The sequence below is a fragment of the Felis catus genome, chromosome C1, assembly GCF_018350175.1.
Source record: "Felis catus isolate Fca126 chromosome C1, F.catus_Fca126_mat1.0, whole genome shotgun sequence".
NCBI lineage: Eukaryota > Metazoa > Chordata > Mammalia > Carnivora > Felidae > Felis > Felis catus.
This window is the reverse complement of record NC_058375.1, coordinates 98,034,256-98,058,568: the sequence shown is the minus strand read 5'-3', so window position 1 is coordinate 98,058,568 and position 24,313 is coordinate 98,034,256. Positions and strand designations below refer to the sequence as shown.

The 24,313-nt window shown below is 36.9% G+C and overlaps 1 protein-coding gene and 1 long non-coding RNA gene across 8 annotated transcripts in view; one reads left to right on the top strand and one right to left on the bottom strand.

Moving 5' to 3' along the window:
- LOC101098124 (bile acid receptor-like) overlaps positions 1 to 24,313 on the bottom strand; it is a 50,450-nt gene that overhangs the window by 8,276 nt on the left and 17,861 nt on the right. For 2 of the 3 annotated variants that reach the window (XM_045033318.1, XM_045033319.1), the window contains exons 2-3: positions 3,854 to 3,968; positions 1,376 to 1,738 (exon numbers count right to left, since the gene is read on the bottom strand). In XM_045033318.1, coding sequence (XP_044889253.1) covers positions 1,376 to 1,738; positions 3,854 to 3,920 — 430 coding nt within the window. In that variant the 5' untranslated portion in view covers positions 3,921 to 3,968. Of the gene's footprint in view, positions 1 to 1,375; positions 1,739 to 3,853; positions 3,969 to 8,133; positions 8,678 to 24,313 lie in introns of those variants that run through there. The other variant, XM_019837668.3, reaches the window with a different exon arrangement.
- The window catches only part of LOC109503028, a 43,152-nt gene that overhangs the window by 10,465 nt on the left and 8,374 nt on the right, over positions 1 to 24,313 (top strand). For 3 of the 5 annotated variants that reach the window (XR_006582891.1, XR_006582892.1, XR_002744677.2), the window contains exons 2-6: positions 87 to 249; positions 1,806 to 1,909; positions 4,726 to 4,800; positions 12,677 to 12,754; positions 12,909 to 12,964. This is a non-coding gene — a long non-coding RNA (uncharacterized LOC109503028). Of the gene's footprint in view, positions 1 to 86; positions 250 to 1,805; positions 1,910 to 4,725; positions 4,801 to 12,676; positions 12,755 to 12,908; positions 12,965 to 23,682; positions 23,871 to 24,313 lie in introns of those variants that run through there. The other 2 variants (XR_006582893.1, XR_002744678.2) reach the window with 2 other exon arrangements.

Here is a 24,313-nt window from a genome sequence, read left to right as displayed (position 1 = left end):
GCTCCAACACATTAAGATTTTATTTTATCTATTTTACTATGGTTACACTATATCATCTAAAGCATTTTTATAACTATGTTCTGCAGACTATCAAGATTCCATGAAGCATCTCTCTAGCTGCCTTTGAAAGAATATGTGCTCAGGTGAAACCTCTTTTCTGCTCTCCTCACATTTCCACCTCAATCCATAAAGGAAGAGATATTCTTCGAAACTTAGTCCCCTGTCCTTCCTTTTTTAGCACCCCCACAGGTGAGAAAATATTTTTAAGTTATTTGGCCTGAGACATTGAGTTGGCTGTGTTATGTGTGTGTGTGTTTTGGTGGAGGTATCTATATTTTCTTTTTCATTTCCTAAATCCATGCATAGCAGTCCCCCTTCCCATTTCCTCTTTTATTTCCCATTTCTCTGTAGTCACCCCTGCTACCTTCTTAATCCATTCCAAGCAGTAAAGTTGATAAGCCATGTCAATGCCTCTCTCAGAGGCCTGCCATACCTTTTTTCTGTAGCCACACTTGAGAGTGAGAGTTTCATGACTTAGATTCAACAAAGGGAGCAGAAAGGTCAGCTGAAGTCTTCAAGAACTATGCCTCATCCTCCACCTAGTTTTAACATCAAGGCCCTGCATTTTAAGAGTAAGCAAATACATGCCCAGCTATTCTATTCACAAAGCTGGTACTTCATTTCCCACAGTCTTTATTTGGCTATTCTTTGTGAGGGGTATGCTGTGAGATTCTGACAGTAAGTCTTCACCGTGAACTTCTAATAGGTGTGTTTCCCTAGTGCTGCATTGGCCTAAGCAGTTCCAGGTCTGTCTCAACATTGCATTTGTAAATAAAAATAGTGCAGAAGTGTTTTAATACCTCGAAATTTCATCAAGGGCTATTTCACTTTTTGAAAATTTCATTGTCAATAATGATCTTTGGTTGCAAACTTCCCATTTGTTTTCAAAAAAGCATTCCAAAAGAATTAAAATAGACTCATAGAAGTCATTTAATTTCTAATTCCTTTCTAATGCATGAATTATACCAGCCGCGTGAGAAGATGTATTAGTTACCCTTCAGATGGTTTTAAAAGTCATTTTCCATTCCAATATCAGATTCATCTAGGAACACAGAAACCTCCTGCTATTATATAAATATTGAAGTTTGTATTTAAATGTAAAAGCTTTCATCAAAAATGAAAACTAAATCAAAACTTTATTACATTCCACTTTCATGTCTTTTATGCCACAGATGGATCACCTTTAAATACATCAATGGGTCTCCCTGGTTTTCTTTTTCACACTTTAAAAAGTAAGGCTATTCTTACAGGCCTAAAATTTCATGTCTCGTCAGTGAACACTAGGACTTCAGTTTCGTTTTAACTTTATCCTTACCTTTGCAACCTTCACAAGTAAGTGCATTATAATGATATCCTGATGCTTTATCACCACAAACTACACAGAGGTCTTCCTGTCTCTTAATTCGCATAGAAGAATGAGTTAGTCTGGACCTTTTTATTCCAGAGTATCCATCTTCAACATCATGGTCAACCACATAAGTGGGTTTATTTAATTCACAGGAAACAAGTCCACATTCTCCACCACTGAACTGTGGATCCAAGCTGTAAGTGTTGAAATGACTTTGTAAAGATTGGGACTGTAGAGCTGTTGGCAACTGGACGGTAGAATACTGGCAAAAAGGCGATTCTTGAAAATCAGTGTCGTACAGCTGATAACTGATTTGCTCTGGCAGAATATCTAGGTGTTTTTAGCATAAACAAAGAACAAATGGTAAAAAGTCAAAATTTCATAATTGTTTTCAAAGGTCAAAGAGTTTTATGCTCAACAAACAGTTCAACATGTCCACTACATCCCAAGGACTTGCTGTCCAGCATGAGGAGCAGGCAGTAAACTGTATTGCAATGCATCGTAAGTGCTGCCGTCCCAGTGGTATGCAGAGGTTGCCCAGGAGCTGGGAGAAAGGGCAGTCGTTGCTAACGGCCTGCATACCAACTCCAGCCTCCGTCTTAAATACAAATGCGTATTTCCCAAAGTTTGGAATGAAAGAAGGTTTTCCCCACCGTATGCATTTCCCTTATTGTGGATACAACCGTTTGCAGTGCAGTCAGGCCAACAAAGAGATGAATTCATAAATTAGCACCTCCCCAAAATACCAACCTGAAATACAATTTTACCAGTTACCTGGTTATTTCAAGCAAAGAAAAATTTTTTTTCTGGGGCTCCTAGCTGGCTCAGTCAGTTAAGTGTCCAACTTCAGCTCAGGTCATGATTTCACAGTTCATGAGTTCAGTTCATGAGTTCAAGTCCCGTGTTGGGCTTTGTGCTGACAGCGTGGAGCCTGCTTGGGATTCTCTCTCTCCCTCTCTCTCTCTGCCCCTCCCTGACTCGTGCTTTCTCTCTCTCTCTCAAAATAAATAAATTAATTAAAAAAATATTATTTACTTGAACTCCCCATTTAATATACCTTAACACTCTCCTTTGCAATTCATAGGCCTGATTTAAATTACTAGTTTCTTTTGTGTTTTGTTGACTAACAGTTCTAACTAGCAATTATGTGGTGATAAGTTCACCTACCTCAAAGGGTTACTGTAAGGATAAATAAAAGATGGTATGCAAAAGCAAATATAAAACATAAAACATAAAATACAAAATAATGCTTAATGAATATCACTATTATAGTTATCAGAAGCTCCCAAACACCAACTTACTTTTCACTTCCAGCAAAATTGTTAAATCTAAATCCAGAAAATTGGCTCCAAATGGATCCAGGAGTACTGAGTGCCCTATGTCTGTAACTAGCAATATTTGTACTTTTCCTGATGCTGAATCACCAGGTGATTAACCTCAAAATTCTACCAAGATCAGTAAACACTATAATTTTCATTAACTAACTCACATAAGTCACTTGCAATCTTAGAGCATTCAGTCTAATGCTAAGTGTTGAGTAAATACTAATGACCACCTGATATGAAAAGAAAGGTTATCAGTAAAAACAATGTAACTTTTTTTAAAAGAAGAAGGCCCTTCTTGACTGAGTGTCAAAAGACTGTAGAATACTGGCTGATGTTCCATTGTCATGGCAATCCGAGTTGAAATCTCAACCCTAACCTTACCCCTAACAAGAAAACTGCCCCTAAAATAAATTTATATTATAGCCTTACTCTTTTTGGAGAAAATTCCTGTCATATCCTGCATTCTGTTTCTATTTCTTTCCCTTTGATAAAAATCTTATATCAAGATTAAAATTTCAAGTCTATTGAATAGCACTCTGAGCTACATTTACTAAATTGCATGTGAACTAGCTACAACTAACTCCTAAAACAACTTCTAATGTGCATGTTAATTCACATTTTAAAAATTAAATACAATTTTGTACTATCTTGATTTTCCCTCCTTTTTTTAAAAAAAGTTTATTTATTTTGAGAGAGAGAGAGTACTCCTGCAGGCACACGGACAAGGGTCAGAGCAAGGGAGAGAGAATCCCAAGCAGGCTCCTAGCTATCAGCGCAAAGCCCAACTCAGGACTCCATCCCATGAACTGTGAGATCATAACCTGAGCCAAAATCAAGAGTCTGATGCTCAACCAACTGAGTTACCCAAGCACGCTGGTCTTTTCCCTTTTACAATTGATTCTGGCCTACAATATTTTAATATTACTGATTTTTTAAATTATATTCTCGTAGAGGGAATAATTTTTTATTAAGTTTTTTATTTTAATTCCTCTTGTTGAGAATAATTTAAAGTCTTTGGTTTACTTGTTTATTTCTTTTTTAAAAAACCCTATTATTAACCAATATTACACACACACACACAAATGTTTTATTAACTATTATACTGTATTTGTCTACATACCATAGTACTGCACTGGTTCAGCAAGACAGTACCCATCAGATGTAGTATGGGTATAAGTATTTGCCATTCTCTGGTCCAATTCTCACTTACTCATCAGTGAATGCTGAAATAGAGCCTGAAGGAAATAAAACTTTTGTAGACTATCTGAAAGCATGATTATCAACTCAGCATGACTTTATAAAAGTACAGTACTATTTTTCAAAAAGAGGAGTTAGCAGAATTTATGCTAAAATTAGACATCTACATTTATACTTTAATTGGAAAAATAGTGAGTTTTCAATTTCTAAACGCCAAATTATTAATTCTGCCAATTTCTTTATACATATATTTTTTTTAATTTTTAATGTTCATTTTTGAAAGAGAGAGAGAGAGAGAGAGAGAGAGAGATCATGAGCAGGGGAGGGGCAGAGAGATAGTGAGACACAGAATCCAAAGCAGGCTCCAGGCTCTGAGCTGTCAGCGCAGAGCCCGAAGTGGGGCTCGAACCCATGAAACGTGAGATCATGAACCAAGCCAAAGTTGGACATTTAACTGACTGAGCCACCCAGGCATCCCTAATTTTGCCAATTTCTTATTGCTCAGCTCTTTACAAATAACTCATTAAACCTTGGTAATAATCAATGTGGCTTTTTTTTTTTTTTTAATGTGGCTTTTGAAAGTGTACCAAGCTTTGGTGTCAGGCTTCATACACTGCTTTCACCACTTACTTATGGGTCATTTATTAAACCTCCCTAAACCTTAGTTTCCTCATTTGTAGAAGAAAAATAATAAAACCCTCCTGGCAAAATTATTGGGAGAGTTTAATTAATGTATGTAAAATCCAGCACACTTCTTGTCTTAATAACTGATTCTCATAATCTCTATTCTAATAGGTTCAAGATTTCACTGTTCTAAATTTAGAGGAACTAGGAAGAAAAATGAGACTTTTTCACGAAGGAAATTAAAGAGTAAGAAAAAATACCTTTCATAGCACTTGTGTTTATCTTCTAAGTCCTCTATAAATATTTTTCATAGTCCTATGATATGCTAAACATTAAAACATTAATTTTGGTTCTGCTTAACTAAAATTTTATTTTTTTATTTATTAAAGAAAGTTTATGGATTACTGGAGAAAGTGTTTTATTTTTAATAGTAAAGCCTAAAAATCATAAGCTGTTATAAGAAAAATTATTCAAAATCTAAGGCTATCCTTTAAGGGGAAAAAAAAGTCTTTATTTTTGTTATTTCCTAGAAAGGAACTCCAAAAATTTAAATACCCTTAAACAGGAAATCACAGTTTAAGAGATTGAAAATTATTGGAAGAAAATAAAGTTCACCCTAGAGTCCATCGTATCTTACAGCTTTATCTTCTCTACTGGAAGATAAAGACTGTTTTCACCTTCAAAAAGAACCAAAAAAGGAGAAATTGGGGTTTTAAATCATGCCAGAAAATTTATGTGACCAACTTCTGAGACAGTCTCTGAGCTTATATTGAAAAATCTTCCACTTGGATTTGTTACCCATGTGACGAGTTCATGGCTAAGGTTTCTATGTCCACGAAGACGGTTCAAATAGCAATATCTCTGAAATGTGTCCCCTTTATCATCTAACAGAATGTATGCTCCTTTAAAAGCGTTTGAATCTCCAGTCTTCTGACAGCATAGCAGTCAGTAGAATGAGCATTGGATGGAAGAGATGAAGCAAAAGCAGTGCCCCCAAATAAGTGCAACTTTGATATGAAGTTTTCCTTCCTTGAAAAGTCAGGACTAAAATCAGTATGATCAGTCAGCATACACTTCTGTGTTTCCTATATTGCAACAGGTCAATTGGCCCTCCATAGAAAAAACAATTCTGAATGTGATCCATTTAATTTGTGTGGTCCCTTTTAGCAATGATCCTGTTCAGTTCTTTCCAAACTTCTCTTTGGAGTCTCAATTCAATTTCATAAAATTATAAATGAATGTGAAAACTTGAAGTTGTTATTCACCCTCCTTTTAAAATTGCTGCATTTGCCATGAGGCTTCATACAATATTGAATATCCGAAGAAGTCTGATAATTTAAAAGTATTTGGTACTACTTAAATACAGACTTTGCTGAGGGAGAGTTTGAGAAATAATATAGAACAAACCAGAGGTAGCACATTAAAACAAAACTGGTAGTATCCTGACAAAGACACACATAAGTATCCTGTAGTAATGACACTATCAGGGTTCAAATCACAAACAATGATGTTTTAAAATCCAGTCCTTCCAATGCTGGTAAATAAACACCCAAAAATATTATCTAAAGTATACCTGTTTTTATCAGTTTATGGACTTGTTATATTCCAGGGCATAAATGAAACATACATAAATAAGCCTTTGATTAAAAATATGCTTCTTAAAATATGAAATATTCATCTCTCTAAATGCTCACAGTAATGTTGTATTATTTTCTACATAAAATTTTTCACTAATTTTCTTCAGCCTTTTAGATGTTTAATAGAAGTATTTTAATATGTATACATAGTAAATAAAAGCTTTCAGAAATACAGTGTTCGTACAATTAGTTTAAGATCACTTAAGTAAATTATTAATAACATAGAGAAAGGTATGTAATCAAAGACTTCCTATCCTGTTAAACAATAGGCCTGGCGTGATTCTGTTTTGTTATCTTTCCTAGTAAATATTTACTTAAAAACAAAAATAACTTAGTTAAGAGAGAAGCTTTTATCAAGAGGATCAATTTGGCATGGGCAAAGTCTGTATTTTCTTTCTAGAACAAATTTAACTTTATTAAAAAATTGTACTTTCCACAGATTATAATAGCTATTTACCTGAAAAGATGCTTAATTGCAGAAATGAATTTGCATCTCCTCTGCCTTAACCCTAAATCATGTGTAGGAAATCTTCACGTAGCTAGAACTTTTAACAGGAAAAACATTGACTCCGGACAACTACAGTGACACGTTAAAGGCACGGTTTTTACATTTTCACTCTTGCAATAGGTCACTTGAATCATGAATAATGCATTGCATAAAACTGATATCACTGAAAAGTAGATAGCTTCATAAGAAAAACATTTTACTCTTCAGAGTAGCCTCTACTAGAAAAAAAGGAATGATAGTGCTGTATGATACACAATTATAAAAAGGTTTTTCAGAGCAGAACTTCTTTGACCCAAAATTCTCTGAGCTTATTGGAACCAAAGAAAATGAAAAGAATATATTTGAATAACAGCACAAATTAAGGCTTCTGGATTCCTTTACAAGGATCTGTCCTTTAACCTTTGAATACTTGGAGGATTTTACACTGTGAAGTCTTCACATATAGTTTTATCATGCAGCTTTTTTGAGATGTAATTTACATAATATAAAATTCGCCCTTTTAAAATGTACAATTCGTGGTTTTTAGAATACTCAGAGTGTGCAACTATCACCACCATCTAATTGCAGAGCATTTTTATTACTGCAAAGTGAAATCCTATACCCATAAACAGTCTCTCCTCATTCTCTTCTCCCCCCCCCCCCAATCCTTAGCAACCACCAATCCACTTTCTGTGTCTATGTATTTGCCTATTCTAGACATTTCATATAAATGGAATCCTACAATTCCATATATAGTTTTAAATGAAAAAACATATTTAGTTAATATCATGTCAAGTAATTTTTACAGCTTAAGAAAGAGAAAACAGACTAAATGTTTAGAAAATTCATGGCTATGAATTTAATGTATACTTCAGAGATGTGGAAATACAGTTTGTGTCTACTTCCATAATCTGGAAGAATGTTTATAAATATCATCATAGCATTTTGAACAGAGGTGTAATTCCCTGAATATACCCGTATCAGAATATATTTCAAGTTGGCTTCAATTTACATATAACCTATTGCTTTAAAAAATAAAATGTGTTTTAAGAATAAGTTCTTGATTAAAAACACATTTCATTTTTAAATATGAGAGTAAATACCACTGTGAATCAACTTACATTAATACATCAAATGTCACCTGAAGTCCAACTACGGTTCAAAATTGCCTTGTCATTCTTCAGGGGAAAACCAAACCACTGTATAAGCTACTTAAGTTTCTTGTTTTCAAGGAGCAAATGCTTTTTATAGTTTGACTATCATAGCAACAACATTGGCTTATTTGCTTTGCAAAAATTAAATTAATGATGATGGAAACTAAAGGGTTCCAAAAGTACCCTTAACATCTTCCAGTTTAATAATAGTTTAAATTGCCAACAAAATTAATATTCATATTTAATTTAGACAGCATAAAATTATAAAATTTTGTGTTTTGAAAGAAGACAAAATACTCACAGTTAAATGATATTACTAGAGATTGTCCTTTTCCTTGCAGAACGAGTATAGATAGATTTAACAAGGACTTCAACTTTCCAGCTGGAGCAAATTGGACCTTTTCCCTATTTATCAAGGAGCGGAGAGGGGGGCACTCTGCATACACTTAGGCTCCAGACACTCTGCAGAGCAACGCTTCAGCTCTATCTCAGAGACAAACTTCCCAGACAATCCTCTCTTAGGTCAAAACAAGGGCAGTTATTATTTGACATAAATCAAATAATAACCAGATCATCAGGGATAGAGTTCTTTGGGACCTTCAGGTCACACTCTCCCAGAGTTCCTTATTGTTTACTTAATAAATATTTTGTTTTCTTGATTAAATTTGACATTCTCCCACTTTGGTTACAAAACACTGGGTCTCTAGAAACTACTAAGCAATATGTACAGGAAAGGAAAAACCATCATTAATTCAAACGTCATTAATACAGGTGTTATAACAATTCAACTTGAAGTTTATCTCTGCGTTACCTACAAAATAATTGTTAATCCAATTAGAAATGTTGATAATAATTCAGATCGGTACAGTGTTATATGTATACAAGTCATCTAGTCCAACCCTCTCGATGTTTTGGCTTAAAAAAACTGCAACACCGGGGGCGCCTGGGTGGCGCAGTCGGTTGAGCGTCCGACTTCAGCCAGGTCACGATCTCGCGCTCCGTGAGTTCGAGCCCCGCGTCGGGCTCTGGGCTGATGGCTCAGAGCCTGGAGCCTGTTTCCGATTCTGTGTCTCCCTCTCTCTCTGCCCCTCCCCCGTTCATGCTCTGTCTCTCTCTGTCCCCAAAATAAATAAACGTTGAAAAAAAACTTAAAAAAAAAAAAAACTGCAACACCAATAAATACTACTCCTGGTTCAAGTTCTCATAGCTAAGCCAGTTAGTAGCAGAGGTGAAACTCAATGAAAATTCATGTAGTTGAACAAGATACATAAATAACTTCACTATGATTTTTCTTAATGTCACTTACGTAAACAAAGTCTGTTGGCTACCAGGCTCATAGTATCATCCCTGTAAGGCATCTCTACAGAGGCATGTTCCACCATTAACCTCCAATTCTTCTGGTAACACCTCCTCTAACTCACCTATTTTACGTGACTCTAGGCTCTGGTCTCTGTCCTGCCCAGTTCTGCTTGCACATTAACGTAGCACAGTATACATTTCCACCTTTCTTGGCATCTTAGTCCACCTCCCGTTTCTGACTTCACAACTACTATATCTGCTGAATTCTTCAAGGGACCTTATCTACTACTGGGAAGAATTCATGATAAAATCTGCAAGTCATGTCACATAGAGTTTTGTTTATTTCTTAAAAGAATAGGCCCTGTGTCTATGAATTTTAATCCGTGAACCAAAGAATAATAGTTCCAGCATGATAAATTCATTTATTTGATTATAAAATATTCCAAAAACAGGCTCCAAATTATGTCTCAAAAGAACTGACACTCTACTGGAAACCTTACAATGAAATAAGGCAAAACAAACATACACTACTTGATGTGTTTTAAAAGCAATATTTAACTTCTAAATATTTATCAGGAACATTTGCTTCTAAAAAAAACATTTTTAAAAGAACTTCAGCCCTTTCAGTATTAGTATACAAGTATCAGGGATAGTTTATAAATGATTTTATCATTTTTTATCTTTTTAATTGAGGTGTAATTGACATAAGACCTTGTATAAGTTTCAGGTTTACAACATAATTCAATATTTGTATGTATTGTCAAATGATCAACATAATAAGTCTAGTTAAGGCCTGTTACCATACATAGTTACATTTTTTTTTCTTGTGATGAGAGCTTTTAAGATCTACTCGTTTAGCAAATAGCAAATATGCAGTACAGTATATTAAGTATAGTTACCATCCTGTTCATTATTTTATTTTATAGCTGGAAGTTTGTGCCTTTTGATCCCCTTCACCCATTTTGCCCACCCTCCACTCCCCACCCCCCGGCAATCACCAATTTGTCCTATGAGACTGGTTGTTGTATTTTGCTTTTTTTAGGATTCCGCATATAATTGAGATCATGCGATATTTGTCCTTGTCTGACTCATTTCATTCATTTCACTTAGCATGATGCCCTCAAGGTCCATCCCTGTTGTTGTAAATGTAAATGGTATACATCATGTTTTCTTTATTCATTCATCTATCCATGCACACTGAGGTTGTTTCCATATGTTGCCTCTTGTAAATAATGCTGCAATGAACATGGGATTGCATATTTATTTTCAAGTTAGTGTTTTCATTTTTTTCAGATAAATATCCAGAAGTGTAATTTCTTGATCACATAATAGTTCTATTTATAATTTGGGGGGGATTCTCCATACTGTTTTCCATGACGGCTGCACCAATTTGCAGTCCCACCAACAGTGTACAGCAGTTCCCTTTTCTCCACATCCTCATCAATGCTTGTTATTTCTTGTCTTTTTGATAACAGACATTCTAACAGTTGTGATATGATATCTCATCATGGTTTTGATATGCATTTACCTGATGATTAATGATGTTGAGCACCTCTTCAGGTACCTGTTGGCCACCTCTATATCATCTTTGAAAAAATGTCTATACAGGTCCTCGGCCCACTCTGTAATCAGATTGTTTACTATTGAATTATATGAGTTCTCTATATATTTTGGAAATTAACCCCTTACCAGATATATGATTTCCAAAAGTTTTCTCCCATTCAGTAGGTTGCCTTTTCATTTTGTTGATTTTGAGTATTTCCTTTGGTGCACAGAGGCTTTTTCGTTCAATGTAGTCCCACTTATTTATTTTTGCTTTTGTTGCCTTTGCTATTGGTGTTAGATCCAAAATATTATCACCAAGACCAATGCAATGAGCTTATAGTCCATGTTTACTTCTAGGAGCTTTATAAGTTAATTTTATTATTCAGATAATTACCAATTTTAGCCTCTACTTATAACTATAATTATTAGTTTCTGTATTCAGTGATGTATCTCAAATGCTCAATGATTCAAACGTTTCATTAATTCATATCACCATGACCACTTACACCCTCATTCCACCCTTACTATATCTGAAATATTACAATTCATTGCCACCAGCTTCCTTGTTTAGCATTGCAAAGAGTAATTCATTCAGACCTTTTCTGTTACAAATTTTTATATGTACTTCCCTGGTTTATGATAACACCCTAGACTTACTATGTTGTTCACATAGTACTCATTCCAAGTACTTGGAAATATGTGCAAATATATGTTAATACTTTAAAATAGAGAATACAGAACATATTTTTAAATTTTATACAACAGGCTACTGTCACCTAAGCACTCTATAATTACATAGTTCACTGATATTCCTTAATAAGCATAAATGGGGGAATCTCCTGAAGTTTATTCTTTTCATTCAGTCACTCAATAGGCAGCTAGCCCAGATAGATAGATACATGCCATTTAAAATAAATATTAACATTGTTATCTTATCAATACATGCCATTTAAAATAAATATTAACATTGTTACCATATCAGTAACAAACAATCTAAAGAGTTATAAATCTAACCAACTAGTTTGCTGTAGGGTTGGGAGCATCATTACGGAAGGCTCTTAAGGAGATGACATCCAAGCCAAGACCTAAAAGATGAGAAAAAGCCACAGAAGGGTTGGGGGATGAATGTTTTCGTGTGAACAACACAGTGTTGTCTATTGGCTTGTGTAATATGGAAAGAAGTCCAGTGTGATGAATGGGGAAAGAAGACACAGCATAAAATGATACTGGGGAAAAGACATAAACCTGATTTTTTTCCCCTTTGTTTTTCTTTCTTTTTTTTTTTTTAAGTTTTTATTTAAATTCCAGTTAGGTAACATAAGAGCCTTAGAGAGACATCTGAATTTTATTCCAGGTATAATAAGAAATCATTGAAGGACTCTACCCAAAAAAGGCACGTAATCTGAAGTATATTTTTTGTTTTGTTTTGTTTTGTTTTTTTCCTGACAGAGTGAGGATGAGCACACGTGTGCGTGTGGGGGAAGGGTACAGGCAGGGAGAGAGAGGGAAAGAGAGAGAGAGACAGAGACAGAGACAGAGAGACAGAGAATCCCAAGCAGTCTCCACGCTCAGCACGGAGCCTGATCCTGGGCTCAATCTCATGACCCTGGATCATGACCTGAGCTGAAGTCAAGAGTCAGATGCTCCACTGATTGAGCCACCCAGGCGCCCCTTTTTAAAAGTAATCTGTACACCCAACATGGGGCTTGAACTCACAACCTTGAGATAAAGAGTCACATGCTCTACCTACTGAGTCAGTCAGGTGCCCCTGCTTTTCTTAATGGAGCTTTCATTGACATCATTGTCAGTTCACTTGCAGAGGTAAGGAATAATACAGAGAGATCTGTCTATGCTTAATCCAGTTTTCCCCAATGGTAAAACTTGCAGAACTATACTACAATAGCAGAACCAGGATATTGACATTGATACTGATTTTCCCAATTTTGCTTGGACTTATTTTTGCACGTGTATTAAATTCTATGTAATTTTATCACCTATAGGTTCATGTATCCATCACCACAGTCACAGTCAAAATACCGAATAGTTCCAACATCACTAGAAGCCCTCGTGTTGCCCTGGTTTGTATATACCCACCTCCCTCCTCCCATTCCCCATTCCCGAGTGCTGGAGATCACTAAATTTTCTCCATTTCTAAAATTTTGTAATTTCAAAATGTCCTATAATGGATCATACATTATATAACCTTTTATGGTGGGCTTTTTTTTTTCTCAGCATAATTCCCTGGAGATTGATCCAAGTTGTTGTACGTATCAATAGTCTACTCATTGGTGAGTAATATTCTATGGTTATAGGTATACCGCAGTTTAAACATTCACCTATTGAAGGACACATGGGTTGATTCCATTCTCTGGCTATGGCAAATAAAGCTGCTATGAATATTCATGTACAGATATGTACAAGTACATGCTCATTTTTCTTGGGTAAATGCCCAAGAGTGTGATTACTGGGTTTTATGGTAATTGTATATTTTGTTTTATAAGAAACTGCCAAACGTTTCCAGAATGGCTATACCATTTTACAATTCTACCAGCAACATGCAAATGTATCTCTGTATCTTTGCTAGGATGCAATATTGTCACAGTTTTTTATTTTAGCCTTTCTGACAGATGTGTAGTGATATCTCGGGGTTTAAATTTGAATTTCTCTGTTGGCTAATCATATTGAACATCCTTTTTCTTTTGAGAAAGAGAGAGAGAGAGAGAGACAGCAAACTTGGGAGAGGGATAGAGGGAGAGAGAGAGAGAATCTTAAGTAGGTTCCATGACCCTGGGGTCATGACCTGAGCCAAAGCAACTGACTGAGCCACCCAGGCACCCCTGAACAGCTTTTAATGTACTTACTTGCCATTTTTATATCCTCTTTAAAGAAACGTCTGTTCATGTCTTTTTCCTGTTTTCTAATTGGACTGAGGTTTTGTTTTGTTTTGTTTTACTGTTTTGAGGGTTCTTTATATATTCTAGATACTTACTAATCTTTTGTTGCATATGTGATTTGCAAACTTTTTTTTTCCCAATGGGTGGTGTGTCTTTGCATCCTCCTGAGGGGATCTTTTGCAGAACAAGTTTTTAATTGTGATAAAGTATAATTTATCAGTTTATCCTTTTATGGATTGTACTTTAAGTGCTAAGTCTAAGAACTCTTCACCTAGCCCAAGATCCCAAAGATGTTCTCCTGTGTTTTTTTTTTTTTTTGCAAGTTTTATATTTTAATTTTTTTTAATGTTTATTTTTGAGAGAGAGACAGAGTGTGAGCAGGGGAGGGACAGAGAGAGAGGGAGACACAGAATCCAAAGCAGGCTCCAGGCTCTGAGCTGTCAGCACAGAGCCTGTCATGGGGGTCAAACCCACAGGCCATGAGATCATGACCTTAGCCCAAGTTGGATGCTGAACTGACTGAGCCACCCAGGCGCTCCTTAAAGTTTTATATTTTAAGTTTCACATTTAAGTCTACGATTTTAGTTACTATTTTTAAAAGGTATGAGGTTTAGGTTAAGGTTCATTTTTTTGCTAAGAGATGTTCAATTGATCCAGCACCATTTGTTGAAAAAGCAATCTTGCCATTGGTGAATTGCTGTTGCACCTTGTGAAAATTCAGTTAGACATATTTGTGTGGATGTATTTCTAGGTTCTCTATTCTGTTCCATTGATTTGTGTATCTGTCTCTCCACCAGTACACCACGCTATTTTGATTGTTATAGCCATCAAGTAAGCCTGTAATATTGAGTGAAGAGATCCGCCCCCCCCCCCCCCACTTTATCCTTCTTTAGTAAGATTGCTTTAGTTATTCTGGGACCTGTGCTTTTTCGCACAAATCAAATTTCAAAATAAACTTGTCTGTTTCTTTTTTTAAATTTTTTTTTAAATTTTTTTTCAACGTTTTTATTTATTTTTGGGACAGAGAGAGACAGAGCATGAACGGGGGAGGGGCAGAGAGAGAGGGAGACACAGAATTGGAAACAGCCTCCAGGCTCTGAGCCATCAGCCCAGAGCCTGATGCGGGGCTCGAACTCCCCGACCGCGAGATCGTGACCTGGCTGAAGTCGGACGCTTAACCGACTGCGCCACCCAGGCACCCCAAAGCTTGTCTGTTTCTAAACAAAAGAAAACAAAACAAAACAAAAACTTACTGGGATTCTTCATAAAAATTGTATTAAACCTATTGATCAGTTTGAGAAGAACTGACATCTTACTACATTGAGCCTTTCCAAACATGAACGTAATACATCTCTTCATTTATTTAGGTCTTCTTTGATTTCTTTCATCATAATTTTCAGCATCTATATCCTATACGTGTTTTGTTAAGTATATACCTAAGTATCTCATTTTTTTCGAAGTGATTGTAAATAGTACTGTTTTTAATTTCAGTTACTTCATGTTCATTGTTGGTCTATAGAAATATGGTTTCATTTCTTGTGTTGATCTTGTATCCTGCAACCTTGCTGAACTCACTGCTAGTTCTGGAGTGATTTTGTTATTCCTCAGGATTTTCTTTTCTTTTTTTTTTTTCTTTTTTAAAGATTTTATTTTTGGGGCGCCTGGGTGGCTCAGTGGGTTAAGCATCCGACTTCAGCTCAGGTCATGATCTCGCGGTCCGTGAGTTCAAGCCCCGCATCAGGCTCTGGGCTGATGGCTCAGAGCCTGGAGCCTGCTTCCTATTCTGTGTCTCCCTCTCTCTCTGACCCTCTCCCGTTCATGCTCTGTCTCTCTCTGTCTCAAAAATAAATAAACGTTAAAAAAAATAAAAAAAAAAAAGATTTTATTTTTAAGTAATCTCTACACCTGGGACACCTGGGTGGCTCAGTTGGTTAAGCATCCAACTTTGGCTCACGTCATGATTTTGAGGTTCATGAGTTTAAGCCCCACAGCTGGCTCTGCACTGACAGTACAAAGCCTGCTTGGGGTTCTCTCTCTCCCTCTCTCTCTCTCTGTACAACCCCCTCCTTGCTTTCTCTCTCAAAATAAATAAACTTTAAAAACAAAGAATGAATAAATAAATAAATAAATAAATAAATAAATAAATAAATAAATGTAATCTCTACACCCAACATGGGGCTTGAACTTACAACCCCAAGATCAAATCAATAGTTGCATGCTCTACTGACTAAGCCAGCCAGGTGCCCCCCTCCCTTTTTTTTAAAGATTTTATTTTTACCCTATGACCCAGCAATAGCACTGCTAGGGATTTATCCAAGGGATACAGGAGTACTGATGCATAGGGGCACTTGTACTCCAATGTTTATAGCAGCACTCTCGACAATAGCCAAATTATGGAAAGAGCCTAAATGTCCATCAACTGATGAATGGATAAAGAAATTGCGGTTTATATACACAATGGAGTACTAGGTGGCAATGAGAAAGAATGAAATATGGCCCTTTGTAGCAACATGGATGGAACTGGAGAGTGTTATGCTAAGTGAAATAAGTCATACAGAGAAAAACAGATACCATGTTTTCACTTAGGTGGATCCTGAGAAACTTAACAGAAACCCATGGGGGAGGGGAAGGAAAAAAAAAAAAAAAGAGGTTAGAGTGGGAGAGAGCCAAAGCATAAATGACTCTTAAAAACTGAGGACAGGGGCGCCTGGGTGGCTCAGTCGGTTAAGCGTCCGACTTCGGCTCAGGTCACGATCTCGCGGTCCACAAGTTCGAGCCCTGCGTCGGGCTCTGGGCTGATGGCTCAGAGCCTGGAGCCTGCTTCCGATTCTGTGTTTGCCTCTCTCTCTGCCCCTCCCCTGCTCATTCTGTGTGTCTCTCTCTCTCAAAATTAAATAAACGTTAAAAAAAAATTAAAAAAAAAAAACTGAGGACAAACTGAGGGTTGATGGGGGGGGTGGGAAGGAGGGGAGGGTGGGTGATGGGTATTGAGGAGGGCACCTTTTGGGATGAGCACTGGGTGTTGCATGGAAACCAATTTGACAATAAATTTCATATATTGAAAAAAATGCAAAAAAAATAAATAATAAATTAAAAAAATAAAGATTTTATTTTTGGGGTGCCTGGGTGGTAGTTGGTTAAGCGTCTGACTTTTGATCTTGGCTCAGGTCAAGATCTCACAGTTCATGAGTTCGAGCCCCACGTCGGACTCTGCACTAATGTCATGGGGCCTGCCTAGGATTCTGTCTCTCCTTCTCTCTGCCCCGCCCCTGCTTGTGCTCTCTCTCTCTCTCTCTCAAAATAAATAATAAACTTAAAAACTAAAATAAAACAAAATAAAATTTAAAAAGATTTTAAAGTAATCTCTACACCCAACATGGGTCTCCTTGGAATTTTCTATGTAGACAATCGTGTCATCTGCAAATAGAAACAGTTCTATTTCTTCTTTTCCAATCTGTATGCCTTTCATTTGTTTTCTTGACCTTTTGCAATGGCTAGAACTTTCAGTACTATGCTGAATAAGAGTGGTGAGAGCAGACAGCCATCCCTTGCTCCCAATCTTGAGAAAGCATATAGTTTTTCAGCATTCTGTGTGATATTAACTGTAACTTTTTATAGATACTCTCAAGTTGAGGTAAATCTCTTATATTCCTCATTTACTGAGTGAATATTGTTTTTAAATAACTCTGGATGCTATAAGAGGAATACATTAGAGGAGACTTTAAAAAGTAGTGAGGTAACCAGTTAGGTGACTATCACAGTACTCCAGGTGAAAGATGATGATAGCCTAGGCTTAGATGATGATAGTGATCTGAACCAGGAGATAGGTGAGTGGATTCGAGATATATTTTGCTGTAGACTGTAGGATTTGCTGATGGATTGGATGGTTAGAGTTAGAAATTGCATTTGGATGCAACTAATAGAAAGTCTACTACAGGGCACTTGGGGGGCTCAGTCAGTTAAGTGTCTGACTCTTGATTTCAGGTCAGGTCATGGTCTCAGGGTCATGAGAGAGAGCCCTGCATGGGGCTCTGTGCTGGGCATGGATCCTGTTTAAGATTCCCTCTCTCCCTCTCCCTCTGCTCCGCCCCCCCCCACCTCTGTCCCTCCTCCTGTTCGCATGCTCTTTCTCTCCCTAAAAAAAAAAAAAAAAAAAGTCCGCAACAATGACTTAAGTGGAGGGTTTTTCTCCCCCATATAACAATAGTCTGAATGTGACAAGTCTAACAGTTTAACAGTAGTTTTATTGATGTCATCAGTGTCTCAGGATACTTCTATTCATTGCTTTCTCATCACTAGCATGTAGCTTTGAACCATATGGTCACAAGATGGATGCTGTACCTCCAGGTATCACAGATAAGTTCCAGTAAGGAAGACAGAGGGAGACTTGCAAAGATTTTCTTTTAGTAAAACTTTATGTAGAAAGTTAAGCACTTCTAGGATGCCTGAATGGCTCAGCAGGTTGAGCGTCTGACTCTTGATTTTGGCTCAGGTCAGGATCCTAGGGTCATGGGATCAAGCCTTACATCAGTCTCTGTGCTGAGCATGGAACATGCTTAAGCGTCTCTCTCTTTCCCACTCCCTCTCCTTTCCTCTGCCCCTCTCCCCACTCACACTCTCACTCTCTCTCTAAAAGAAAAAGAAAAGAAAGTTAAGCACTTCTGTAAAGATCCATTCATATTTCCTTGATCAAAACTATGTAACTGGTGGGCGCCTGGGTGGTTCAGTTGGTTAAGCAACCAAGTCTCAATTTAGGCTCAAGTCATGATCTCATGGTTCGTGGGATCAAGCCGCACATTGGGCTCTGTGCTGACAGTACAGAGCCTGCTTCAGATTCTCTCTCTCCCTCTCTTTGCCCCTCCCCTGCTTGTTCTTGCTCTCTCTCTCTCTCTCTCTCTCTCTCATAAAATGAATAAACTTTAAAAAAAAACAAAGTTAAAAAAAAAAAAAAACTACGTGGCTACTCAGCTGCAAGGGAGGCTAGGAAATGAGTATTTCATTTTCCAGTCTTTAAAGGAAAGAAAAGCAAGGAGGAGTTTATTGTAATGGGTGTTAGGTGAGCCAACCCATAGTATCTGCCACATTAAAGATGATGGAGAGTAAGGAATCATGGATAACTCCTAGGTTTCTGATTTATGGATTATATTACAGTTTACTAAGATATATAGACATAAAGAAGGAATACACTTTTAAATGGAAAAGTAGTAGTTCAATTTTGGACATATTGAGTTTAAAATGTTTGTGAAGCATCTGGAATGTCAAGCAGATAATATGAAGCTGGAATTGAGAGAAGTCCATGTTGGTGGTAATACTGTGGAAGTTTTCAGGATACTGATGGTATTTAAAGCTATTAAAATACATAAGATCACTGAGGAAGAAAAAAGTAGAACACAGCCTTGACAAATTCCAATATTTAAGTATCGGTTTGACAACAGAGAACTTGCAAAATAGAGAGAGTAGCTAAAAGGGTAAAAGAAAAAACAAGAAAAAGGCATCAAGGAAGTTAAAAGAGACATATGTTTCATGGAGAACGTGCTCAACAGTGTGGAATGCTAGTGAGAAGTTAAATAAGATGAGGAAAGAAAAGGTTCTATTGAATTTAGCAGCATGAAAGTTGGTGGCGACTGTATTAATAGGAACTGATTTCAGAGTCAAGAAATGACAACAACAAAAAATCAGATTAAACCCAAATAAGAATCTGGGATTTTTTCCCCACACATACCACAAAAAGTCTGGAGGTATCACCAGCTACAGGCGCTAGTTGGCAGTTGAATGTCAGAGCCTGTTATGCTCTGATGGCGGCAAGATGGGTGTCACTGTTCTGGACTCGTGTACAAGGCAGGGGGGGAAAGCTAAGGTGTGGAGCCCACAGTGTGTGTCCCTTTATTAAGAATAGAAAAAAACTTTCCAAGAAGCTTCCATCCCCAGAATTCTTTTGTATCTCATCAGTTAGAGCTATGCCACGTAGCCACCCTGAACTGCAAGGGAAGCTCTGGGAAGGTGAGAGTTGAATTTTTCTAGCCTCTACGGAGAAAGTAGACAAGGGAAAAGGGAGTTGGGAATGAAGGGTTAAGTCGATCAAAAGTGCCTGCTATGGTGACCCTGACCACAACAGTTTTAGTGGTGTGATGAGAACAAAACCAGATTACATAGGAGACTGAAGAGGGAACCCGAACTATGCCTGCAGCGTGTTTCCCTGTGTCACCTGCTTTGGACCTCTGTCCCCACCTCCGCCGGAAACGGACCCAACTGCCCCTGCTCCACCAGTGGCTTCTGCACATGCAGAGTGCAAATGCACTGCAGGAAGTAGAACTGCTGCTCTTGCTGCCTGGTGGGCAGTGCCAAGTGTGCCCAGGGCCGCATCTGGCATCAGAAGGAGGCATCAGACAAGCGCAGCTGCTGTGCCCGATGTGACGGAGAGCCTGTTCCAGACGTCAGTAGAGCAACATGAACAAACCTGCAGTTTTAAAACATTTTTTCCTATGCCTCTGACCTGTTGGCCACATTCTTATTTCTGTAAAATACATGGAATTGTAATAAAAGTTGTTGACTTTTTTAAAAAGTGAATTGGAGGGAGAGGCAGCAAAACACAACAGATGGAAACATTCTTCATTTGGCTAGAAGTTTAGCTGTATGGAGGAGCAGAGAAGTGGGATGCTATCTAGACTGGGATTTAAGGTCCAGAGGTTTTTGGTTGCATTTTTTTTTTTTCTGCTGTTGTTGTTTTTAACGCCAAGGAGACGATCTTTGTCAGGTGACAGGAGTGATCGCAGTGAAGAGGGGAGAGATTAATGATGCAGCGAGTCAAGGGAATAAAGAGGACTCCGAACAGCTCATGCCCATGGATGGGTTCCAGCCTACTTGTGATCTTCTCTTCCTGTCCTGTCTTGCCTATGGACTTTGGACTTACTTAGCCACCCTTCACAAATGCTTCAGCTAATTCCTTGCAGTAAATCCCTTAAAATTCCTGGTTCTGCTTCTTTGATTAAATCCTGACTGATACTGAATTTGATCCTTAAGAAGCCATTGAAAAGGCAATTAAGTTATCCGCTGGTTTCTAGGAAAGCAGAGGAGTTACACTTGACTTAGAGAGGTGAGTGAAGACTTCCAGAGTGAGATTTCACTTAAACTGAATTTTAAAGAATTATTAACAATTAGTAAGGTAAGAGAGAAGTGGAAGCGGTGGTAAGCTAGTAAGCCAGCTTGCCGGAAAAACACAAACTTGATTTGTGGTGGTTGATTATTTCACTGGTGCATATGCTCCCACCATGGCCAATATCAAGCCACCAATGTGATGCTATAGGATACAGACTCAGGAAAAAATGCGCACAGTTGGCTTTTATGAGTCTACACCACTTAAGTGGAAGGTGGAGGGAGAACAGAATATACAACAGAAAAGTATACACCAAGCTTCTTTCTTCTACAGTACACCTTGTCATGGAAAAAAGACCCAGTGGAGCCTCTTTCTCACACAGTTGTCACTGCAGTAAAAGAACAAAGTTCAGAAGCATGACTGTAGTGTTGGGCAGCTTACCAATAACGAACACCATTATAATAAATTCAGCGAAGAAATGTTTAGACACTGTCCTAAAGAAGCGGATAATGTTATTTGCCTAAGATCAATGACAAGTAAATGCAGACATGGGATTCAAAGCCTAGACAGTGTACAGAGCCTGCTCTTTCCACTGTAAAATGCTTCCTCACTACCATTTCTTATTATAGGAACTAAACTAAGAGACCAGAATGTATAACATCAGGAAAATCCTTATACACCCCCACTAGCCTTGGATCAAATTTTTTAGAATCTCTGTAGTAAGATAAAAATGACTAGTTGGTTTTGCAGTAATTTAAAATCCAGTCTCTAATTTATTCATCTATGGCTAATTCATTTTTGACAAAGATGCCAAAACTATCCAATGGGGAAAGAATAGTCCCTTCAACAAATCGTGCTGGGACAACTGAATATCCACATGCAAAAGTGGATATTTTTGGAAAAAATATATATATATATCCATATATATCATATATCACATCATATAAAAAATTAACTCAAAATGGTTTAATGACTTAAATATGAGCTAAAACCATAAAACTCTTAGAAGAAAACATAGGGGTAAATTGACATGATCCTGGATTCAGGAATGGTTTCTTAGATAGAGCATCAAAAGTATGAGTTAGAAAAGAAGATATAAACAGATAAATTGGACTTCATCAAAACTAAAAACTTTTATGCATAAAAGAACATTATCAAAAAGGTGAAAAGAAAATCTACAGAATGGGAGAAAATATTTGCAAGCCATATATGTAGTATCCAGAATATATCAAGAATTCTCACAACTCAACCACAGAAAGATTTAAAAAGTCCAATTTAAAAATGCATAATGGGGGCGCCTGCGTGGCTCAGTCAGTTAAGCATCTGACCCCCGATCTCAGATCATGTCTTGATCTCAGGGTCGTGAGTTCAAGCCCTGCATTGGGCTCCACACTGGGCATGAAGCCTACTTTTAAATAAATAAAATTAAATTAAAATGCACAAGGGACTTGATTACACATTTCTTTAAAGAAGACCTACAAATAGCCAACAAACACACGAAAAGATGAACATCATTAGCCACTAGGTAAATGCAAATCAAAACCATAATGAAGTACCACTTCATACTCCCTAGGATAGCTATAATTTAAAAAAATAGTAAATAAGTGTTGGCGAGTGTGTGCAGAAATTGGACCTTTAGTACACTGCTAATGGGAATGTAAAATAGTTCAGTATTATGAAAAACAGTTTATTGATAACTCAAAAAGTTAAACATAGAATTAGCATATGACCAAACAATTCTACTCCTAAATATATACCCAAAAGAATTGAAAACAGGTAGTCAAATACATATTCATAGCAGCACTATTCACTTTAGCCAAAAGATGGGAAACACTACAAATGTCCACCAACAGACAAATGGATGAACAAACTGTGGCATAAACAGACCATGAAATATTAATTAAGCCATAAAAAGAAATGAGTCCTGACATATGGTACAATGTTGATAAATCTCAAAAATGTTGTTAAGTAAAAGTAAGTAGATACAAAAGGTCACATATTGTATGATTCCACTTATATGAAATATCCAGAATAGGTAAATCATAAAGACAGGATGCACACCGGTGGTTGCCAGGAGGTGGGGATGGGATAAATGGAGAGTAGTAGCTTAAATGGGTATGGGCTTTCCTTTTGGGGTAAATGAACATGTTCTGGAACTAAAACAGAGGTAGTAAGTGTACAACACTGTGAATATACTAAATACCACCGAAATGTTCACTTTTTAAATGGTTGGTTTTATGTTTCGTGAATCTCAACTTAGAAACAGAAAAGCTGGATTCTAAATTTGGCTCTATACTTAAGAGTTCATATTAAGCAATCAAAAAGAATGTCTCCAGTTGTACTGATTTTCATTTCATGTTAAGATCAAGTGAATTCCATTTTGTGTTTTGGAGCTATTTCACTGAATTTGAAAACCAAACTAGATATGGCTTTCAATACTAAACCAAACAGTAAGAAATAAAGTTACAACATAGGTGGTTTGGTTGTTTTTTTTTCTTAAGGGTTTTAAAATATTTTTGAGGTTCTTAATAGTAAAAGGAAATCATATTTAGTACAGCTGGATCATTTCTACATAATTGGCTTTTCATTCTTGATCTGGTTTTGAACTGTTTACTCCACTTTAGTAATTAACCATTATCAGCTTCATTAATGAAACAGAAACCACCTCCTATAATCATTTATAAAATGCTTGTCAAACAAAATTTAAACAAAGAATAGGATCTGGGCAAAGTAACAGCTCTTTGAAAGCTACTGCGACTAATTATAAAGTATTCTAGTTATTTTGTTGTTGTTTTCCATTTATTATGAAAGAATCCTTCAGGACCTACAGATTTTCTCTTGGCATAGTTATCTGAATTCTTTTATCCAAGAGGAATTATTTTAACAATACTTTTTATCCACTGTTATGAAAAGCTCTGAGTTTTCAGCCGCTTATTTATGTCTATTACTTATAAAAATCAGATTCCTATTTAATCAAGCCACCTTTAGAGACTTTATTTTCTATTTACTTGATTTTTAGGTGACTGAATAGGAGCATGGGAGATAGTTGAAGACATATTTCTTAGTTCAAGATATATTTATGAGACCACACAAGCAAAATTATGGTTTATATATCCAAAAACAAAATTAGATTTAAGTATTCTAAAAGACTGCTCCACTGGCATTTTTTAAAATTTTTTTTAATGTTTATTTATTTTTGAGACAGAGAGAGACAGAGCATGAATGGGGGAGGGGCAGAGAGAGAGGGAGACACAGAATCGGAAACAGGCTCCAGGCTCTGAGCCATCAGCCCAGAGCCTGACGCGGGGCTCGAACTCACGAACTGTGAGATCGTGACCTGAGCTGAAGTCGGACGCTCAACCGACTGAGCCACCCAGGCGCCCCATCCACTGGCATTTAATGAGAATGCCACAAAGTTTTAAATGATTTCTAGGAAAATAGGCTCCACTATTGTAATCCTTTCTCTCCAAGGCTTCATATTTTATAGAATTTAGAATATTACTAATTTAGGAAAATAAGGCAAAAATTAAAATGTTAATTCAGAATACAAGGGATAATGATGAGATGCAAACTTTATATATATAAATGATGCAAGTGGTAGATCACCAACTGAGCATGTTCTTTGAGCTTCTTTTCTAGTACCCAATTGT